General features: G+C 38.9%; 1 protein-coding gene across 4 annotated transcripts in view; it reads left to right on the top strand.

Annotated features, from left to right (window-relative positions):
• Nucleotides 1–21413, top strand: part of MYO16 (myosin XVI) — a 695568-nt gene that overhangs the window by 502395 nt on the left and 171760 nt on the right. For all 4 annotated transcript variants that reach the window (XM_074387449.1, XM_074387448.1, XM_074387447.1 and 1 more), the window contains one exon: nucleotides 1827–2027. In XM_074387449.1, coding sequence (XP_074243550.1) covers nucleotides 1827–2027 — 201 coding nt within the window. The remainder of the gene's footprint in view (nucleotides 1–1826; nucleotides 2028–21413) is intronic.

The raw sequence follows: 21413 nt of genomic DNA, 5'->3' as shown, positions 1-21413 counted from the left end.
GAAAGGCCTAAAACAACTAAAATATTTAAGACACAAAGGAATGGCCTTCATTAGCCAAATAATTAACATTTTGGGATGTCTGTAGTGGTACGGTTTGGTAACCTCGGGTCAAAATACAAACTGAAATCACCATAGAGGTCAAAATATTTCTCTTCACTTCCCGAGAAGATTATTCTTATGGTATCTACACATTTAAAAGTGCAGTGAGAACAATTAAGATCTATTAATGTGACGAAATTTCATAAATTACCTTATTTTAAAAGGTAGACTTGTAATGTTAAGAAAAAACAAATATTCCTAGGGGACACTATAGAAAGAAAAGATAAAGAGCACTAGGGAAGAAGGTATTTAATAGTTGTCTAAACCAGGGGTCCCCAACCCCTGGGGCACAGATCAGTCCTGCTTGGTGGTCTGTTGGGAACCAGGCCAGCCGGAGGTGAGGAGCACCTGCTGGTGAGCAGGCTTCATCTGTATTTACAGCCACTGCCTGTCACTTGCAGCACCACCAGAGCACCTCCTGTCAAATCAGCAGCGGCGTTAGATTCTCAAAGGAGCAGGAACCTGTGAGAGGGCTCTAGGTTGCGCACTCCTTATGAAATCTAAATCCTGATTCTACATGACGGTGATTGTATAATTGTTTCATCCTCTATTACAATGTAACAAGAATAGAAATAAAGCGCACAATAAATGTAAGGCACTTGAATCATCCCCCAACCCCTGGTCCATGGAAAAATTGTCTTCCACAAAACCAATCCCTGGTGTCAAAAAGACTGGGGACCTGTGGTCTAAGTCATGTGGCCAGAAGGCATTCCACATGTGGGGCATGGAATATAAGAGGTTGGGAAGTTATTTAAGCAGCCTTTGCTCTCCGATGAGATTTATTTCACGTTGTTGTTTGATATATATGAGATTTTAGTTTTATTGTTCAGTAGTCATAAACTGTCAAACTCCTAATTTAAGTTTTATAAGTCATAGCTTCAAATTTTCTTTAGATCCAAAAATTGGAATATCTTAGTCACTTCTTCCTGCCGAGTAGGATTTTGCCATCATTTTTGTTGTTGTTGTTGTTGTTGTTGTTTGTTTGTTTTTAGGCAGGGTTGCACTCTTGTCCAGGATGGAGTGCAGTGGCATGATCTTGGCTTACTGCAACCTCCACCTCCTGGGCTCTAGTGATCCTCCCATCTCAGCCTCCTGAGAAGCTGGGACTACAGGCACACACCACCATACTCAACTAATTTCTGTTTTGTTTTTGCCTTTTTCTTTTTTTTTAATAGAGATGAGGTCTTACCATGTTGCCCAGGCTGGTCTCAAACTCCTGAGCTCAAGCAGTCTGGCCGCCTTGGCTTCCTAAAGTGCTAAGATTACAGGCCTGAGCCACTGCGTCCAGCCTTGCCATAATTTTTATGACTTACCATCATTATTAGCTTTATTTTTTGATAAGTTTCTCTTCTCATGAATAGGTATGGAATATTTTATATGGATTATAGGTCAAGAAAAATGAAAAATTTCCTGTAGTCTGAAATTTTATTTTTCTTATTAAGATGAAAATGTACTTTTAAAATAACTACAGTATTTTAATGACATTACAATACATTTTTCATTTATTTGTTCATTCATTAATTAGATCAACATTATTGGGGGTCTACTTTACATCAGAGCTCTGCTAGGTGGTAGGTCAGAAATAGAAATATACGAAGGTAAAATGATTCATTTTCTGAGTGCCTGTATGAATATAATAAAAATCTAAATAAGCATGCATGAATAATAACAGAAATATCAAACTAAGTAATAGACAAAACAACTCCCCATCTCTTCTTAACTCTCAGAAGCCATCTGGATTTCTCAGCTTATTGGATGAAGAAAGTCAAATGATTTGGTCAATGGAATCAAATTTTCCAAAAAAGCTACAGAGTCTCCTAGAATCCTCAAACACAAATGCCGTCTACTCCCCCATGAAGGATGGGAACGGGAATCTCGCCCTCAGAGACCACGGTGCAGCATTCACCATTATGCACTATGCAGGAAGGGTAAGTCACCAGAATGGTATCATTTTTCATATGCACTAATGGTCAGAGGTCCTGGTCTAGATCCAAGCTCTAGAGTTGTTGACATTTTAAGGCATATTATTTGGATAAATGGAAGCTGGATGAATAACCCACAACGTATACTTTTCTAAGCAATTTTTCTGCCCTGATAAGGAATTAACATCTTTAGAAGAATAGTGCACGATGTGCAAGCCTTCTTATAATGATTTTAGAATTATAACTTCATATGAGTGAAAGATCCCTGGATTTAATACAGAAATCTCTGCTATAAACTTTGGAATGTTTTTCATAATACAGATGAACATTGGACATCTGAGTTTACTTGCCTTGAATGTAGTTTTTAATATTAAAGAATGATTTCTTTATGATAGACAGGATAAAGAAAATGTGGCACATATACACCATGGAATACTATGCAGCCATGAAAAAGAATGAGTTCATGTCCTTTGCAGGGACATGGATGAATCTGGAAACCATCATTTTCAGCAAACTGACACAAGAACAGAAAACCAAGCACCTCATGTTCTCACTCATAAGTGGGTGTTGAACAATGAGAACACATGGACACAAGGGGGGAACATCACATGCTGGGATCTGTTCTGGGCTGGGAAGCTGGGGGAGGGTGTGCAGGGGCTGCAGAGATTGGGGAGGGATAACATTAGGAGAAATGCTTAATGCAGGTGACAGGGGGATGGAGGCAGCAAACCACCATGGCATGAGTATACCTCTGTAGCAAAGCTGCACAATCTGCACATTTACTCTAGAACTTAAGGTATAATAAAAACATACAAAAAAAAAAGAAAGAAAAAGAAAAAAATTATTTCTTAAAGCATGTCAAATTAAGGAAGGAAGAAAAGCCACTCTCTCAGATATCTCCCAGTTCTCTAAACAGCTTTGTAAAACAGGCTTCTTCCTTTAAAACTTTCAAGGACTTCCTCTTGCCTTATAAAAATTATCATTTTCCTTAATCTAGGCTAATGTAAGTTTTCTCCAAGCTGATCATAATTGTTTTCCATGACTTACCTGTCCTAACTCCCCTGTGCAGGACCTCTGTTCAGGCTATTTTTTCTAATCCACTCCCCTTTTCTGCATTTTGGCCTCCCTTAAACTCCTTTACATTAAGCTTGAAATATCCTACTTGCCTTCTTAACAAGATCAAATTTTATCTAACTTCCAGTATGAAGTCCATGTTTGCTTATCCTCAGTCTAGATCCCAGCTGTGGTTAGCGTCTTCTACTTTTGCGTGTGCAGTCCTCCGTCTCGTACTCTTACCCGCTTGGCTCCACTTAGTACAGATTGCATGCTGGAGGCAAATCTCTCACCACCCTCTTACAGCGTATTTCAGTTCATTTCAACCAGTGTTCCCAGAGATGCTGCCTGATGCCAAAGAAGGAGAATTTGAGAATCAAAGAGGAAGAAAACCTATTCCTTGCCCCCAAATATCTCAGCTTCAAATAGGGAAAGGCAAATTAACAAATATTAATGTGAATAATGTATTATGTTGATATAATAATATCAACAAATGTATGTATTACAGTAGAGAAGGAAGCAATTAATGGCTTAAAAAATGTGTATCATTGCTTTCCAAACCCAGACCTTCAAGGGTAATTGAGAGACGACTAATTGCAAAAGAGAAAGAGGATATTCTTATAAAGCCATAGAATTTTGATTCAGGATTCAGTTGTATAGGACAGAATCCACCCTACCTAGTCAAGTAGAAAATAATTTAGTTTGGGAAAATAATCACTGGAAGACTCTAAGTTGAACTTTCAGAAATGACCTTTAAAGCACACCGCAGAACAGAGTTACTAAGACAGTTACAGGCTTATCTTAGGTCAGAAAGCCTCTAGGCAAATCGAGAAGCTGCTGCTGCAGTTACTGATTCTGTCCCTGCTCCCACCTGCCTAAGTAGCATATGCATTCTCTACCACTGCACACTGAAGGAGTGAAGGACTGGACCTGGAGATGACCACTGCGAGGGAAAACCGTCTTCACCGAGGCTTATCAGGGAACACAGCAGAAGCAGCAGCAGCGTGGCCCTCACTACATCTACTTCTGAGTCTTGTGCCATCACACCAGACTCGTTGAAACTAAAGAGCAACTGGATGCCAGGTGCAAGGCCATGTGGAGAACAGGCTTCTCCTTTTCAGCCTCAGCGGTACAGCAGGAAGGCGATGCCGTTCCAACACAGCACCTACTTACTGTTTGGGAAGTTGTGTCAGAAGTTCAGTTTCGTGTAGGAAGAGTGGTAGGTGGCATGTCTAAGAAGGTTGGGTTGGGCCAAGTCATAAGTAAATACACATGTACATCCAACGGCTTTGTCCTCCTGACACCGTTCACTCATTAAATGTTGTTAGATGAGGTAGGAAGATGAAGCAATGAAAGGAAAAAAAAAAAAAAAAAGCAGAGGGCCTGATACAGGCGATACCGGTAAAACAGTAGAGGGGTCTTTGGAAATGCCCCGCCAAGGTCTGCATTTGAGCAATAACGGAGAAGAGGAGGCATTTGGAGGAAGAGGAAGCAGGGACGGTGACTGACTGTACGTCCAAAGCTGAGGAGGCACAGCCTGGAAGGACAGTGAGGGCTCTCAGCTGGCTCCCTGACAGAGGCTGGCATGACGGCAACCGAGAGCAGCGGTTTGGGGGGAATGCTATGCAGTTTTCGATGTTCTGAATTTGAGAGTTTTCTTCATGCAACTTCTAAAATGACGTAAAAACACTTGGTGCTTGTTTTTGGACGTGTGGTTACAGGCTTGGAAATGTGTATCTTGATTATGGCACTCAGGAAAAGAATGGAAGAGAGGGAAAACAGAAGTTAGTGGTAAAGGAGTATGCTAAAAACCCAGGGAAGGAAGAAATGGTCAGTAGGAAATGCACCTGGGTGATGTGCAGCCGGGCGGAAGAGGAGCTTTGAGAGGCATTGTAGTGGCATGGTCTCAGAAGAAGGGTGGGTGGTGAGTGGCATGTCAAGGAAATCCATGGAAGATTTTATATGTATATAAAATGTATATCTCTCTATATATTTATGTATAGAGTATATTTATGTGATTAAAATATAGCTATATGTATATATTTATAGATATAAATAGAAATATATTTATATACATATATTTTATTTATTAAATATTTATATATTTACTGTATTAAATATATGTGTTTATATATTTATTAAATACTTACATATACACATATGTAAATTTATAAATATATGTACATATGTGTATATATGCACATATATAAACTTATAAATATATATTTTTATATATGTATATATACATATATACATATACATATATTTCTATTTGTATATATTTATCTATATTTATATTATAATATATATTTATACTTTATATATAAAATGTATTTGTATATATTTACATTTAAATTTTATATATTTAAATATAAATATATATATACATAAATTTTACATAAAATATATACATTTTATATATAACTTATGATCTTTAAATTTGAGAGATTTTACTATTAAAAATTCTTTAGAAAAACAGGAATCTTTGTCTTGTATTTCAATTTTTTAGCCAGTATTTTCTTCATAGTAAATAGTTGTTGAATTTCTAGGCAGTATTTTACAGTTTACAATAAAAAACTATGATTTCAGGAAATTACTTTTCTAAAGAGGTTTTAAGGAAGCGATGGCAAGCAGATCCATACTTGACATGCCCTCTGAGTCTGTGTGTATTCTGTATTGGAGACACACTAGATGTTCAATAAATGCTAATTGCATTAATGTAAGGGGAAATGTCCTTTGGAATAATAGTTTTAAAATTATTTTATGTTCGGTTTAAAAAGTTGCTGTATATTCACTTAAAATTTCAACTTTTAGTTTTAATCATTTTTAGAACATTTTGAAGAAAACAACTAAGTTTAAATTAATAATTATTTCACCGAGTTCTGATAGAAATAAAGCAACACAGGGGAAACCAATTGATTAGTTGGTACACAGCCTAAATCCCTGTGGAAACATGAATGTTCCTTAAAATCACCTTTACTTTTTTTAAGCAAGACTTTTATCATGGGAGCCAGTTTTGTGGTTTTATAAAAATCTTTTATTGTGCTGAGATTTCTTAATGATTCTTAGCCAAAAGACTCCCTGAGGACTCATTCACATGTTAAAGTGTAGATTATATGTAATTTGTGGCAATATGTCAAGCCATATGCCATTTGAATAATCAAATGTAGAGACACTTAAATTTTGAGCGATTGCAGTTTCAAAAAAAGCAGCAACACATTCTGCATGTTATAAATCAAGAGATGTAGAAAAAGTTAACTGATTTAAAATGAACATGCAAGGTCTAGTTGGGACAGTAGGATGAACATTGCTGAATAGTTCTCCGATAGTCAAGTTGGCCCCAAGGGAGAGCTCAGTGGCTCTGGGGTCCTTGGCTTTGTTGTCACTTTTTTGGCCAGAGGATGGGGAAGAACACATCTTCCTCATCACCACTAGTTCCTCCATAATGGGATTACCTGGTCTTTTTAGTGGAAATTCATTGTATCTCATAGGAAGGATCATTATTACTGCTGTATGATATTGGCATCCAGCCTCACCTGGAGGGACTCACCTACCCTGAAAGCTCTGACCAGGAAGCCTGCCCACACTTCACAGTCTTGTTTGGAACAGAGGCTCAGAGGTGCTTTTAGAAATGTTTAAACACCATTATTTAAATTATAGCTGAAAATCTTCTGTAAACACATTTGAATTTTTCATTACTCATAGGAGCATGGTATATTTTCCGATATCCATTACGGAAATATTTTAAAGTAAATGGGAAAAGGCTGTACATGAAATATTAACAGGGTCTCATTAATGATCATGAATCTGAATTAAGGAAAGCTTGTAGGGTTTTTTGGTTAGTTATTTGTTTTAGCAAACATTAAATTATATATGGGATTATCACTTATAGGGGCTGTTCTTAAAATTCTGCTGGTGATTAACATGATGGATAAGCATTAAATTCAGAAATGTGTCTAATTTTATTGGCTATTAAAATTAAGAGTCTTGAAGGAAGAAAGAATTATAGTTTGGCAAAAGACATTGGCTCTTAGGAGAGTTAAATTTCCATTAAGGTGATTCTAAACTAACTCTAGTAAGAAATAGTATTTTTAAGTTCCTAAATTTTTATGTGCGATGAGCGAATAGATTAAGAGATACTAAAACAATCTTAAGTAATGAAAATTGCATTAAGGAAAATACAGGTAAAAATTGGTTATACAATATATGACATCTACCTTTATGACCCTCGTTTGTTGTCTGCTCATAGAATCTTTGTCTGAAAGTTGTTTAGTATGAAAACTTATTTTAGCATGAAGTGAATCTCTTTAGATCTCAGCTAAGCATCCCATTGTGATTGGTCTGAATGGTTTACAGGCATCAGATTGGTGACATCGTTCTTACACCTAAGATGATGCATCCCCGTCTTAGCTCCTTCTCACTGCAAACACTTATGCATTATAATGGGTTGAATGGGAGCTCTCCAAAAATATTTCCAGGCCCTCATCCCTGGAGGCTGTGAATATGACCTTATTTGGAAAAAGGGTCTTCATTTATATTGCTAAGTTACAGGTCTTGAGATGAGGAAATGATTCTGGATTATCTGGGTGGACTCTACATCCGAAGCAAACTCTAAGAGTTAGGCAGAGAGAGATTTGAGAGAGAAAAGGAGGAGGCCGTGTGACCATGGGGTCAGATATTGAAACATCCAGGAGCCAAGGAACACCTGGAACTCCCAGAAGCTGGAAGAGGCAGAAAGGGTCCTCCCACTGAGCCTCTGGGGTTGTGGGTTGGCCAGATTACAGAGTGCTGGCCCCCAGTGCTGAGAGAGAACACTTTTCTCTTGTTTTGTGCCATCTGACTTGTTATTTTTTGCAGCAGCCCTAGGAAACTAATAAAGTATTTATTGGTTCATCTCGACAGATGACAAGAGAAGTGAGTAGTTCTATCAGACAACACTGTAGAGTTTCTTTGCCATGTTTGATTTGTTTTTAAGTGATTCCTATACTTCTCTCTCTCAGGTTTTGCTCATGTGGTTTCCCTTACCTGGAACACCCCTTTTCTTTCTCTTTCCAAATCTTATCTTCCCTCAAATCAAGGTCTTGGTCTGATTCCGATTTTCCTGATCTCATTCCACACTCATCCATAATGATTCCTTGCAATAATGATCCTTTGCAATTCCTTGCAATAATATTCCAAGCAATAATGAAGCTTGCGTGACAATTTCCAGCTTATGAAGTACTTCGTGACATTGTCACCACATTCTTGGATGTAAATATTACTATTTCCATTTTTCAGGTAAATAAGCCCTGGTGAAGTCCAGTAATTCACCAAAGATTGCACAGCTGCATATTAATGTCCTAAGCCTACCAAAACCACGTACGGTAACCTGGATAGCTTAAAACAACAGAGCTTTATTTTTTCACAGTGCCGAAGGATAGAAGTTCAAAGTTAAGCACTGGCAGGGTTGGTTACTTCTGGAGGCTCCGAGGGAGAGGCTGTTCTAAGCCTCTCTACCAGCTTCTGGTGGTAGCCAGCCATTGGCATCCCTGCCTTGCAGGCCCCCATTCCTGGCTTGCAAACCTATCACCCCAATCTGTGCCTCCATCACATGGCCCTATCCCTCTGTGTGTTCTCTCCTCTTCTCACAAAGATCTAATCCAGCATGACCACATCTTAATTCGGGTATTTTTATCTACAAAGACCCTATTGTCAAATAAGGTCATATTCTGCTGATCTGGTTGGACGTGAATTTTAGGGTACACTATCAAGCCGGTACAGGCTGGTAGTGACAGCACTGTGTCTTATTGTCCCCAAGATCCCTGTGTGTTTCTCTCTTCACCACATCATGGGGTGAAATTCCTAAGGTGTTTCTGGTCTGTCCTCATAGAATTCAGGTGGCACAGCGGAAGGAAGGTGGAAAGGGCAGGAACCCTGCTTGGGGCCCAGCTGGTGCAGGGTTTGATTTCCCGCTCCATTGCTGTGTGTCTTTGAGGAGGGTAAGGACCTTCAGTTGCCACACCATGAAATTTATCCTTAAATAAAATATAATTACGAACCTCATAAACTTGTCCTGAAGTTAAGTACAGGGCAAGCAATAAATGCAGGTGCCATTGTTTTTACTAATTTTTTCAAGTCTGTGAGTCAACTGTTTCCTCAACAATGGCTGAAGGTCTTCAGAGCAGGAATAACACAGTCCTTAGTAAAATTTTGAATTCATCAGTTACAGATACTGAATACAAGAAAATATTTCAGGGGTCATCAAACCAACTTTTGCCATATATTCAGATGAGAATATTGGTGACCCCCTTGAGTTACTCAAATGAAGTAAGTGGTAAAATGTCCTTGATTTGTTTGATTTGTTTTAAAAAAGAGTTAATTGTTTTATCTTATAAAAATGTTCATTTTATATAAAGTAATATTTTAGAAATCATATTAGAATATTTATGTTTTATTTTTATGTTTTTTTGAGATGGAGTCTTGCTCTGTTACCCAGGCTGGAGTGCAGTGGCGAGATCTTGGCTCACTGCAACCTCCCCTTCATGTATTCAAATGATTCTCCTGCCTCAGCCTCATGAGTAGCTGGGATTACAGGCACGCGTCACCACACGCAGCTAATTTTTTGTATGCTTAGTAGAGACAGGGTTTCACCATGTTGGCCAGGCTGGTCTTGAACTCCTGATCTCAGTTGATCCACTCTCCTTGGCCTCCCACCCTAAGCATTTTTACATAATGTACTGTAGGACTCTCTGCCGGTTCAGCTTCTCAGTTCCACCTGTGTTAGGAACACCTTTTATAACTTGTCCTTCACCTCCTCTGGAGATTTGTGGGAGATACATTGTACCCAAGAGGACTCTCTGAGAGTGAACTTTTAAATTAAAAAACAAAGAACATGAGCTAATCAATAGGGTAGTTTTCATTTATTTTCTCTCCTTTTCTCCAGGCAGAATCCCCAGACATAACAATCAAATCTGTCTGGTCTAAGCCAAACTGATACTCTTAAAAGCCATTTGACAAAGATATTTTGACCTGCACAGAAAGAGCTTAATTTACATCTGTATTTGTTCCCCTCTTGAGCAGACATTTTGAAAAATAAAAAGTAGCTCTACCAGCCTCCTGGTGTTCCACTGCTTACATGGATTTCACCTTGGGCAGAAATTGTGCAGGAGGCATCCACCTTTTCTTACCTAGGTTTTATTAAGATAAAATGTAATATCTCATTTGGGGAATCTTCTGTGTCTTCAAAGATTTAATATATTCCATTGTCTTCATGAGCTCACAGAAAGTTATAAAACGATTTTCTACAATATTGATAGTTTACGGCTAGTTGACTGGTATATTTTTTCACAAAGGAATCAGTGAGGTACATTTATAAATTTCAGCTGTGTCATTTTCAAGGGAATATGTATATCCAGATTTCTAGATCTCTAGATAGGACTCTTAATAACATTACTATATGATCCTAATAACCTTCTTTGTTGATTAGTATTCATCAACTTAAAGTGAATCAGAAGGAATATAAAAACAAACAAACAAAAAACACTAGTGGAAAGAATCACTTAATGGAAAAGTAAAATAATAGAGGCTGTTGTTTATAAATATTGACAATATATAGAGATCGCTTTACCACTACAGAAGAAACTGAGACTCTTTTTAGCAAACCTCAGATAGAAAGCTGAAACCAGGCAGGGAAAATAATTGGATACATTTATATTTGCTGAAAATGATCACTGACTTATTTTGCTAAAATCCAATCTTCACATATATTCTGATGTAATATAATGAATTCAAGGGTTTATCTCAAAACTTTGCATTTTAAATTATCACCACTTCCAACACCACAAAAGTGGTTTAATTAAATATTTAATTCCAAGCACTTCTTTCCTAAGGATTATATATTTCATCATGTAAATAACATGATAGAGAAAGGGATTATACATTTGATGGATGTATAAATTTACTTTCCTTTTGTGAATATTGATGATGTTTCTCAGAGCAGGGAGCTTATTGATGCCCAAGATTCAGTAGCATGTACGAGATGATTCCCAGATCTGCACTCTCTTTCTGCTGTGGGCTGCATATTGACTTTTTAATATCTCCATTAGTACAGCACATTAAATTCCACAGTAGCAAAGTCAACGAAACTCTCTACCCATCTCCCTCTTTCACTGTTTCTCTCTCAACTCACTTTAAACAAGTAAAAAATAAAACTAATTCTCTGTATTAGTCCCACCTTTCAATTCATGGCAAAACCAGACACACAATTACTTAACCAAGGATAAGCCACTCTCTTTCTTATTTCACTCTCAATCGAAATACTTCACTTCTCATCCCAGTACACTGGTTCACATCACCCTCCTTGCTCTCTGGACTACTTCAGTAGTCCCTCAACACTGATTGATGGAATGAATACTAATTATCATCAAACAATAAAGGAATGAATGAATTTTGTTTTGTTTTGATTTGATTTTTGAGATGGAATCTCTGTTGCCCAGGCTGGAGTGCAATGGCTCAATCTCAGCTCACTGCAACCTCTGCCTCCCGGGTTCAAGCGATTCTCCAGCCTCAGCCTCCCTAGTAGCTGGGACTACAGTTGCCTGCCACCATGCCTGGCTAATTTTTGTATTTTCAGTAAAGATGGGATTTCACCATGTTGGCCAGGTTGGTCTCAAACTCCTGACTTCAAGTAATCCACCCACCTTGGCCTCCCAAAGGGCTGGCGAATGAATATTTTTACTTAAAGGGATATTAACTGCCTCTAATTTATTTAGTTTTTTTTTTCTCTTTGACAACTCTTCAAAATTAAATGTGATTACTATGATTTGATTTGTTAATGATAGGCCTAAACTATTGGCACTGATGGATGCTCCATTTGGCAATTGTGCATAAATAATCCCTTTTAAACATCTATACCCAAGCTTATTTCTCATAGTCGAAGAATAAAGTTTGCTTTCTCTTTTCAAAACCAGAATTTCCAAATCATTTTCACATTTTTGTTCTTCATCTACCTGGTAGTAAAACGGACACAATTTAGAGGATGTATTTGGGATTCCTTAATATAATGGGCTTTATTGCTTTTTAAAATATATTCAGCAAGATTAATTTTTTCCTCGTAGTTAGATAAAAAATTGGGCAGGTCCAGTAATATTTCTGGTCTCTCTCTGGTCATACAATGTCATTTATTTGCTCTCATTGGCTCTCACAGACCCAATTCAGTAATTAAGAACTATCATCATCAAGACAGCAGACTTTACGGAAACTTAAGTCACCTCCTGCCTCAGATACTGCCTGGACACTGTACAGTGGCCTAGAAAGTCCCTTTTTCTTCCTTTCTATGCCTACCTCTGCCTCCTCTGACTTGCATGGTTTCAGTGTGGTGTCCTGCACACTGTGCTTCGAATGTGCAAAGCTAACACTCACTCAGGTGCTTTTTTCGGCCTCTTAGCGGGACCGCCCATCCCAAATGTGAGTGGTGCTCATTTTTGGCTGGCTCCTCCCCCTCAACCCTGGTTTGGGGTTTGATTCCACACAGACCCTCTCTACTAGACTCCATTATTCCCAACCTCCGCTGTTGGATTTAGCACAGCTCTGGCTCGTGTGCCAGATGAAGCCCCACCACCGTGTCCTTTGCAATCCAAACCTCCGTCTGCCTTGTGGTCTTTGATTCCATGTGCTGGCCTAGAGCAGCTCAGGCCACTGCAGCAGAAGCTGCTCTTTCCCCCTCCCGTGTCGTCCCACACATCCCCATCCTTTGTGCTTCTTCCCAGGGCCAAATGCCAGTGCACAGCATCTCCCTAGCCACAACGCAGAGGTTTAAGAAGATTCCCATGAAGCCTCCCTTCTCTTGATTTAGAGGAGAAAAGAAGAAACTGTGGAAAGCACTTATGGCCATATTTGGATGCTATTAAAGCAATAAAGCAATCACTATTGTGCACTCAAATTGAGTACAAGATCAATAGACTGATAGATGTAAACTTTGGTGTATGAATTAAACACAGTAGAGAGCTAGCTGGATGGACAGACACACACATAAATACCACTGCTGATGGACACACGTGTGCATTATCCACGCTGTAGTCTTGGATATTCTTCAATGTCTAAACTGTCACTGAGGGCAGCTTTGTTAGAGGAAATTTAACTTTTAGCATTGTAACTACATGGAAATGTGGATTTCCATATGAGAAATATATTTAAGATATATGTGAAATAATATACTGTAATTAGCATTTGATTTGACCGTACCTAACAAGGTAGCCTGTGCTTTAGGAAACTCTCTAATTTTAATGTAGAGAATTGCATATAATTCTCTAACTTTTATGTAAATTATGGATAATCTTAGCTAGGTAAGAGTAATAGGGTAGGAAAATTAAGGTGTTTTTATAAGAGATCTAAGTAGTGAATCTCTAGGCAATGCCCCTAAAAACCCTCCTAGGGACATAATGCCATGGTTTGGCTATTCAGGGGCATTTGTGTGTGCACTTTCTGAATGACAGAGAGCTGAAGAGTGGCAGCATCCATATTTTTACCCTTTGTCCAAGGCTCCGTTTCTTCTCGTCTCTCCTTTCTTTAGCCTGTGAGGCAGTGCACCACTGCCAAATGTTCTGAGACCCACAGGGCTCTCTGCACAGTACTACTTCTGCGGCTCACATGGTTTATTTCTCCCACAGTGGATAATTCTCACTTGCTTCTGCCCGTCAGCCTTCATCATCCCACATCATTCTCCTTGCTTTCCTTTATACCTTCAAGAGCTCTGTTATCTTTCTTTAAGAGTCTTAAACAGTGCTATGCAGCATCTATCCCTGTCTTTTCCTGAGCTATGTAGCAGGAAGAAGCTTCTAAGCTGTCAGGAACAAGGCGGAGTAGACAAAACAAGAAAATGGAAAACCATTGAGGTTGATCAGGATTCTATCTCAGGAATAAACTGTACCAAATTTTCAAGGAGCAGAAAATGATTACAGGGAATAGATTCCCCAGGAAAAGTTGAGCAGACAGACAGTGGACACTGAAGTGCTTTAGAGATTATCCACAGCAGGAAGTAGCCACATTCCCTAAGGCTGCAGCATCATGGGAGGAGGAGGTGGCTCTGGACCCCAGGAGGTGAGGGCAGAAGGTGAAAGCCACATGTTTCCACAAGGCCACTGTCCTGGAAGAATAGGGACTGTGAAGAATGGGCTACAAGACACAAATGGAGTCAGGGAGGAAATTCAGCATTGGTAGGAGGGAAGATAATCACCAAAGCTTAGACACCCCCTCCTGCCTTGTCATTTCTGCTTTTGGGGGTGCAGCCCTATCTGGAAGGCCAGGCTAATGCACTGAGAACCCCACTCCTTCCACGCATCTCAGAGCAGAAAAGGGCACAGAATTATCTGAGAGCAAATGGGTGTACCTTGAAGGAGAAAGACATCACAATTTGCAGTAGAGTTCAGGTCTCTTGAAAGGACAAAGTTAGATTCGATAGCTGTAGACATATAAGTTGAAGGTTGGCTACCTCTGAAAAAAGGAATTAGAGGTAATTTTTAATTTTATTGCTTTTAGCGTATTCCAAATTTTATAAATCTGTATGTGATATGGTTAGCCTTTGTGTCCCCACCCAAATCTCATCTTGAATTGTGATCACCATAATCCCCAAGGGAGAGACCAGGTGGAGGTCATTGAATCACAGGAGTGGTTTTCCCCGTGCTGGTCTCATGATGGTGAGTTCTAACAAGATCTGATGGTTTTATAAGGGGTCTTTCCCCTTCACTCAGCACTTCACCTTCCTGCTGCCTTGCGAAGAAGGTGCCTTGTTTCTCCTTTGCCCTCCACTTGATTGTAAGTTTCCTGAGACCTCCCCAGCCATGCTGAACTGTGAGTCAGTTAAACCTCTTTCCTTTATAAATTACCCAGTTTCAGACAGTTCTTTGTAGCAGTGTGAAAACAGACTAATACAGCATGTAACATATTTTACAAAATATTTTTAAAAGGTTAGCCCCCTGCTGTTTTCCTTGGCTTATTAAGAATTTAGTCTTTTAACCTTGATAACCTCCTCAATCCGATGATGATATTGTAATAACCTTTGATGTTAGCCATATCAAAGCCAATCTGAAAATCTAAATAGATGATGTCTATCCATGCCCATTTACTAAATTCACATATAAGACATCCCTAGCTCCCTAAAATAATGATTTTATTGATGGATTATGTTAATCAATAACATCATTAAAATTAATGTGAACTGGCCAGAGATCAAAACTCAAATAGGTAAGAAACTGTGGATCAGAGAAGCTGATTATTATGTTCCCACAATTAATTATCATAGCACGTGGCCCATGAGTGTTTCTATAGATTGAGAGGCAGAAACTGTAATAGAATGAGAATTCCTTCTTCTTAACCCTAGAGCTTTTGTTCCTTCTACTTTATCATGCTCTCATTATTATGTCATTTTCTCTGAAATTCCAGCATCATATATGGCGTATGTAGGGTACCACAATAACCAGGGATTTTTGGAAAATACTGTGCTTTATTGCTACCCTCTTAGATAAAAGTGTTTGAAAGTTTTTCCTTTACAAGAACTTTTCAAAAAATACTAACTCTCCTGAGAAAATAGCTCAGCCTTGAGTGTAGTTATAGTGTAATCTCATCTTAAACTTATCAGCAATTTAACAGCACATCAATATCTGCTCTGATGGATGTTCTCAGAAGGATCATGATTCTTTATTTAAAATGCACTGTGGGCCGGGAGCAGTGGCTCACCCCCATAATTCCAACACTTCGGGATGCAGAGGTAGGTGGATCACTTGGGTTGGGAGTTTGAGTCCAGCCTGGCTAACATGGTGAAACCCCCTCTCTACTAAAAATATAAAAATTAGCTGGGTGTGGTGGTGCTCGCCTATAATCCCAGCTACTTGGGAAGCTGAAGCAGGAGAATTATTTGACCTGGGAGGTAGAAGTTGCAGTGAGCAGAGATCATGCCACTGCACTCCAGCCTGGGCCACAAAATAAGACCCTGTTTCAAATAAGTAAGTGTTATATAATATACACTATGAACAGTTACTTTCTGCAGACTCTACTCCCATGCTCCTTTCTCACCTGCTAGCACCACCATAGGACTGAGTTAACAGAGCATCCTAAGCTCCTAGTAGCTGAAGCTGTAATTCTCATACCTAATGTGTATCCAGATCAACTGAGAGCAAGTTTAAAATGCAGGTTCCTAGACTTCCCTCCAATAAGTAATGACTAAAGAGATCTGGCATGAAATTTACAGCATTTGCATTATCCTGAGCTACGTAGCAGGGAAACTGGAAACACATTTTGAGAGACACTAAAATTATTAGCCACATAGTAGGTGCTCACATCTCACGGTTTTGCATTGTGCTCTCACTCGGTACAAGGCACAGAGAGACATGAGGCTGCAGACGTAGAGAATTCACTATTCCCCAGCTGTGGCCAAACCTGGACCTTCTTTAGCGAGGTGAAGTAAGCCAATTGCTCTTGCTTTCAGTTCAGGGAATTAAAATCCAGTGTTGGTGGATAGAGCTATTTCTGTGGAACTCTTGCCTTTGGATTTCAGTTTCCTTGGTGATTAGCCAAGCATGAGGCTGACAGCCTTCAGTTAGGAAGAAAATGCATGTGTTTGGCATTTTTGTAACTTTTGTTTTCTTTGTGAAGCCAGGAAACTCGGTATCTTTATGAATTTTGAGTCACAGACATGGTGAAAGTTTTATACTCCTTCTTTTCATGTATAGCTGACATAATTTATCTTTTAATTGTATTTATTGCAGTGCTGGAGTGTTACAGCAAGTACTTCCAAAAAAGCCACATACTGTCACTGCTCTCAAGTTTATATTGCACCCCTCATTTGGCATCCACACTGGAGCATTTAAATGAGGATTGCTAACTGCCGCAGCATAAGCAAAATGCTAAGTTTTCTTTTGAGTTATTTTATTGAACAGAATCATTCCAAAGGAAATTTTGAATACATGACAATTTCCTTAAAGATCCATATTGAGTCGTATGAATATAAATTTCTCTATTACATGCATGAGGGACGCTGCCATGTAGTGCATGAATCCTGTCTTCCAAATCTTCAGAAGGAAAAATAAATACATAAAGCCTGAAGATCAGTTATGTAAAGAGAGTGGAGAAAAGGAAGGCATAAACCCAGCCTCTATCTTTGGCTTCTTTCATGTTTGTCTCTCCTTTCATCCGCCAAATAATAAACCAAAAAAAAAAAAAAAAGACGAGCAAGGCCGTGAGCCGAGCAACTGCCCTGAGTTACACTGGAGAGCCTTCAACCTGCAGTCTTCTCCCTGGTGCTCCAGTGGCACCAACCTGCTCTCCCCAGTGGCTCAGCAAAGAGCAGATCTTTATCTGTCAGCAGACCTGACACGCCAGACTCACAAAGCTCTAGGTGAATTCTAATACAGGATGAGTTTCTCCTTGGTGCCTTTACTAGAAATGCTTGTATCTCACTAGGCTCTGGGGCTCACTTTCCTTGGAATTGCCCAGTAGCCCACTGGCCTTGTCTGCACTGTTTTGCTGCTTTTCCTTGTTTCTTCTCTAGGCAAAGTTATTGCCTCTTCGTGGTGCTGGAGGCGGCTGCTGGCAGCCAAGTCCAGGTGCTGAGTAGAGATGCTGATGAGTTTCATGGGCTGTCCCTTCTAGGCAGGCTTTGCTTCTTTGGAAGCATTTTCTTCATAAGTTGTCAATGAATTTCAGCTGATACAATTATGAGTCTAGAATGAAAAGCTTTTTATTGGGAGACAAGCTATTTAGCAGCCTCAAGATAGATTACCTAGGTAATGCCATGAGTCCTTCTCAAGTAAGTCATGTATAAAAATCTGGAAAACAGCAGAGAAGAAGGTACAGGTGAACATTAGAAACATCAATTAGCGATATTCATGAGAAAACTATTGTTACTATGGAAAGGCAGGTAGGACCAAGCCTTTTTATTTATCTCTCAAACCACTGAGAGACACAGAGAAAGAGAGAGGGAGAGAGAATGGGAGAGAGAGAAAGAGTGAGCTAGAGAGAGAGGTCAGCACTGCTGTCTATGTGTGGTAGATGAGAGGCCTTGGAAACTCAGTAACTTGCCTGGGTTATCCAGGCCCTGGGGCTTGTTGAAGCTGGATCTCAGAAGGTGTGTCACTGAGAAAGGCTAGTGCTCTTTTCACGACAGCCTGATGCCTCTCGGAGACTTGGGCCTAGAAAGGCAGGGTTGGCCTTGGTTGCTGGAGAAGCTGGAAAGGAGTTTATTGAAAGGAAAGGCAGCAGTGATGGCAAGTGAGGAGTTTGTGAGTCGGGTAGAGGAAAGTGAAGAGAGGCAAAAAATGGGAAAATGCTGTAAAGCAATGGATTTAATTAGGCAAAATGTACATGTTTTGTAGACAGGATTTATCAGATGTCCAACATGATCAATCATCAAGTTAGATTTTTTTTTTCCATTTCCATTTTACTTCAGAATTAACTACCAGGTTGTGATGGTTAATTTATGTGTCAGTTTCACTGGGCCATAGGATGCCCGCATGGCTGGTCAAACGTCACTTCTGAGTGTGCCTTTGAAGCTGTTTGGGGAAGAGATTAGTATTTGATCAGTAGACTGATTAAACTGATGCCCTCCCCAGCTTCTGGTGGGTGCTGGGCAACACTCAACCCCTTGAGGGCCTGAATAGAACAAACAGGTAGACAAACAGGCAGAGGAAGGTTGAATTCTCTCTGCCCGACTGCTTGAGCTGCAATATCAATCTCCTGCCTTGGTGCTTCTGGATTTCGGGTCTTCTGACTTAGACTGGCATCTGCACCACTGGCTCTCTGGCTCTCGGGCGTTCAAACTACATTGTCGACTTTCCTGGGTCTGCAGCTGGCAGATGGCAGACTGTGGGACTTCTCAGCCCCCATAATTACGCGAGCCAATAACTCAGACTATATATATTGTACTATACTATTGGTTCTATTCATCTGGAGAACCCTGATGAATACAAAGCTTTTGTATTCATTTAAGATAAAAAGAAAACCTTTGGGCTATCTTAGTCCAGATTATATATATTTTTTAGAATAACGTGTTATATTTTGTTACATCAAAAATTTAAACAAGCCTTTTAGTTATATTTATTAACATTACAGTTTTCAATTTAGTGTGCACAATTTTTAAATGCATAGGTCTATTTTGGATCGTAGTGCTCTGCTAAGATTCTAAAGGGATATTTTTCTCCTAGCTCCCTGCCACTGTGGTGATATCAGAGGAGGTTTGGTAAGGAGTTAGGACTTCCAGCACTGTGCAGAGGTAATACTTCCCTACCCAGATAAGGAAGCAGTAAAGAAGTGTTTCAGCCCCTTCCACTGCTCATCCCACAGCCAGGGAAGAATGACTGGAGGCTTAGTGGAGAGGTAGACCTTTACCTTTACCCAGTATTAATGAGGATTCGTTCTTCTTGCATATTAGTGGAGATGGCGTAGGGACCTAGTCATCTACTCTGATCAGGCAGCAGTGAGGCTGTGCCTTCCATCTCTTGCCAAGTGCTGCAGGAGGCCAACTAAACAGAAGGGGATGCTGGAAACTTCAACACCCTCCTCTGAACAATTGGTAGAACAACGACATAGGCAATCAGCAAAGATATGGAAGAAGTGAAGAACACCATCACCAACAAGATCTACTCCATTTTATCAACTCTGCTACCAGCAAAAGCAGAATTCATATTCTTTTCGAGTATCCATGGGACATGTGTCCACATGAACTATCTGCTCGGTCGTAAAGCAAAAGTAAGCAGACTCAAAAGAATTGAAATTATACAGAGTAGGTTTGCCTACCACAGTGGAATCAACCTAAAAATCAATAGCAGAAAGATAACAGCTAAATCTCCATATACTTGGAAACTTAGCAGTGCCCTTCCAAATAACCCATGGATAAAAGGGGAACTCTATAGAGAATTAAAAATAATATGCTGAACTTAATGAAAATAAGGTACAACATATCAAACTTGCGTGGCACAGCCAAAATACTATTGAACGAGAAATGTGTATCACTAAATACATATATTAGAAAATAGGAAAAGTCTCAAATCAATAATCCAAGCTCCCATCTCAGGAACCGAGGAGCAAAATAAACCCAAAGCAAGCGAATGGAAACCACTAACAAAAAAAAAAAAACACAAAAAAAAAACAAAGAAGAAATCAATGGAATTGAAAAAAAATGAGAAAATCAAACAAAGAGCTAGTTCTTTGAAAACACCAATAAAAATTATAAACCTGTAATATTAGTGACAACTAGAAAAGAGAAAAGACATAAATAGCCAATATCAGTAATAAAGCAAGGAAAATCATTATAGGCCCTGTAGATGTCAAAAAGATACAAAAGGGATATTACAAACAACTCTTAAATATAAATGCTGTGACTTTGATGAATGGATCAATTCCTCAAAAAAACACAAACTACTTCAATTCACCCAATATGAAACAGACAATATGAATAGCACTATAACTTTTAAGACATGAATTTGTAATTTAAAATCTCTCAAAAAAGCTTCCTATTCCAGATTGTTTCACTGGAGAATTCTACCAACTGTTTTAAGGAAAATTAAAACCAATTTTACAGGGTCTTTTCTAAAAAATAGGAGATAATACTTTCTAATTCATTTTATAAAACAAGTATTATTCTAACACCAAAACCACACAGACAGTAAGACACACACACACACAGAGAAAAAATATCCCTCATCAATATAGGTGCAAAATATGTTTAAAATATTAGCAGATAGAATTTACAATATATAAAAAGAATTATCTACCATAACAAAATAGTTTTTGTTTTTGATTTTGCTTTTTGCTGGGGGTACAAAGCTGATTCAATAGCTGAAAATCTGTCAAGGTAATCCATCACATCAACAGGCCAAAGAAGAAAAAATACATTATCATATCAGAGGATGAAGAAAAGCATTTGATAAAACTTAACATCCAGCCATGATTAAAAAAAAAAAAAACCTCCCATACAAATAGGAATGGAAAAGACCACCTGAACTTGATAATTGGTTTCTACAAAAATCCCACAGCCAATATTATATCTAAGGGTAACACCTGGATGTTTGGTGCCTATGAGCAGAAACAAGACAAGGATGTCTTCTTCACCACTCTTACTCAGCACAGGCTGCTGGAAGTTCTCGCAAGTGTTAAGAAGGCAAGAAAGGAAATGAAAGGCAAACAGATTGGAAAGGAGGAAATCGACCTGAGCCTATTTATATAAATAGGCATGTTTGTCTTTGGGTAAAATCCCAAGAAATCTACCATGAGAAAGAAAGAAAGGAAAGAAAAAACTCAAGGAAGTAATAAGTTAGTTTAGCAAGGTCACAAGACACAAGATAAACATTCAAAAAATCAATTGTATTTCTT

The sequence above is a fragment of the Saimiri boliviensis genome, chromosome 16 (genome assembly GCF_048565385.1).
Source record: "Saimiri boliviensis isolate mSaiBol1 chromosome 16, mSaiBol1.pri, whole genome shotgun sequence".
Taxonomy (NCBI): Eukaryota; Metazoa; Chordata; class Mammalia; order Primates; family Cebidae; genus Saimiri; species Saimiri boliviensis.
Note: the sequence above shows the minus strand (reverse complement) of the source record. Positions and strands in the feature narration are given on the sequence as shown.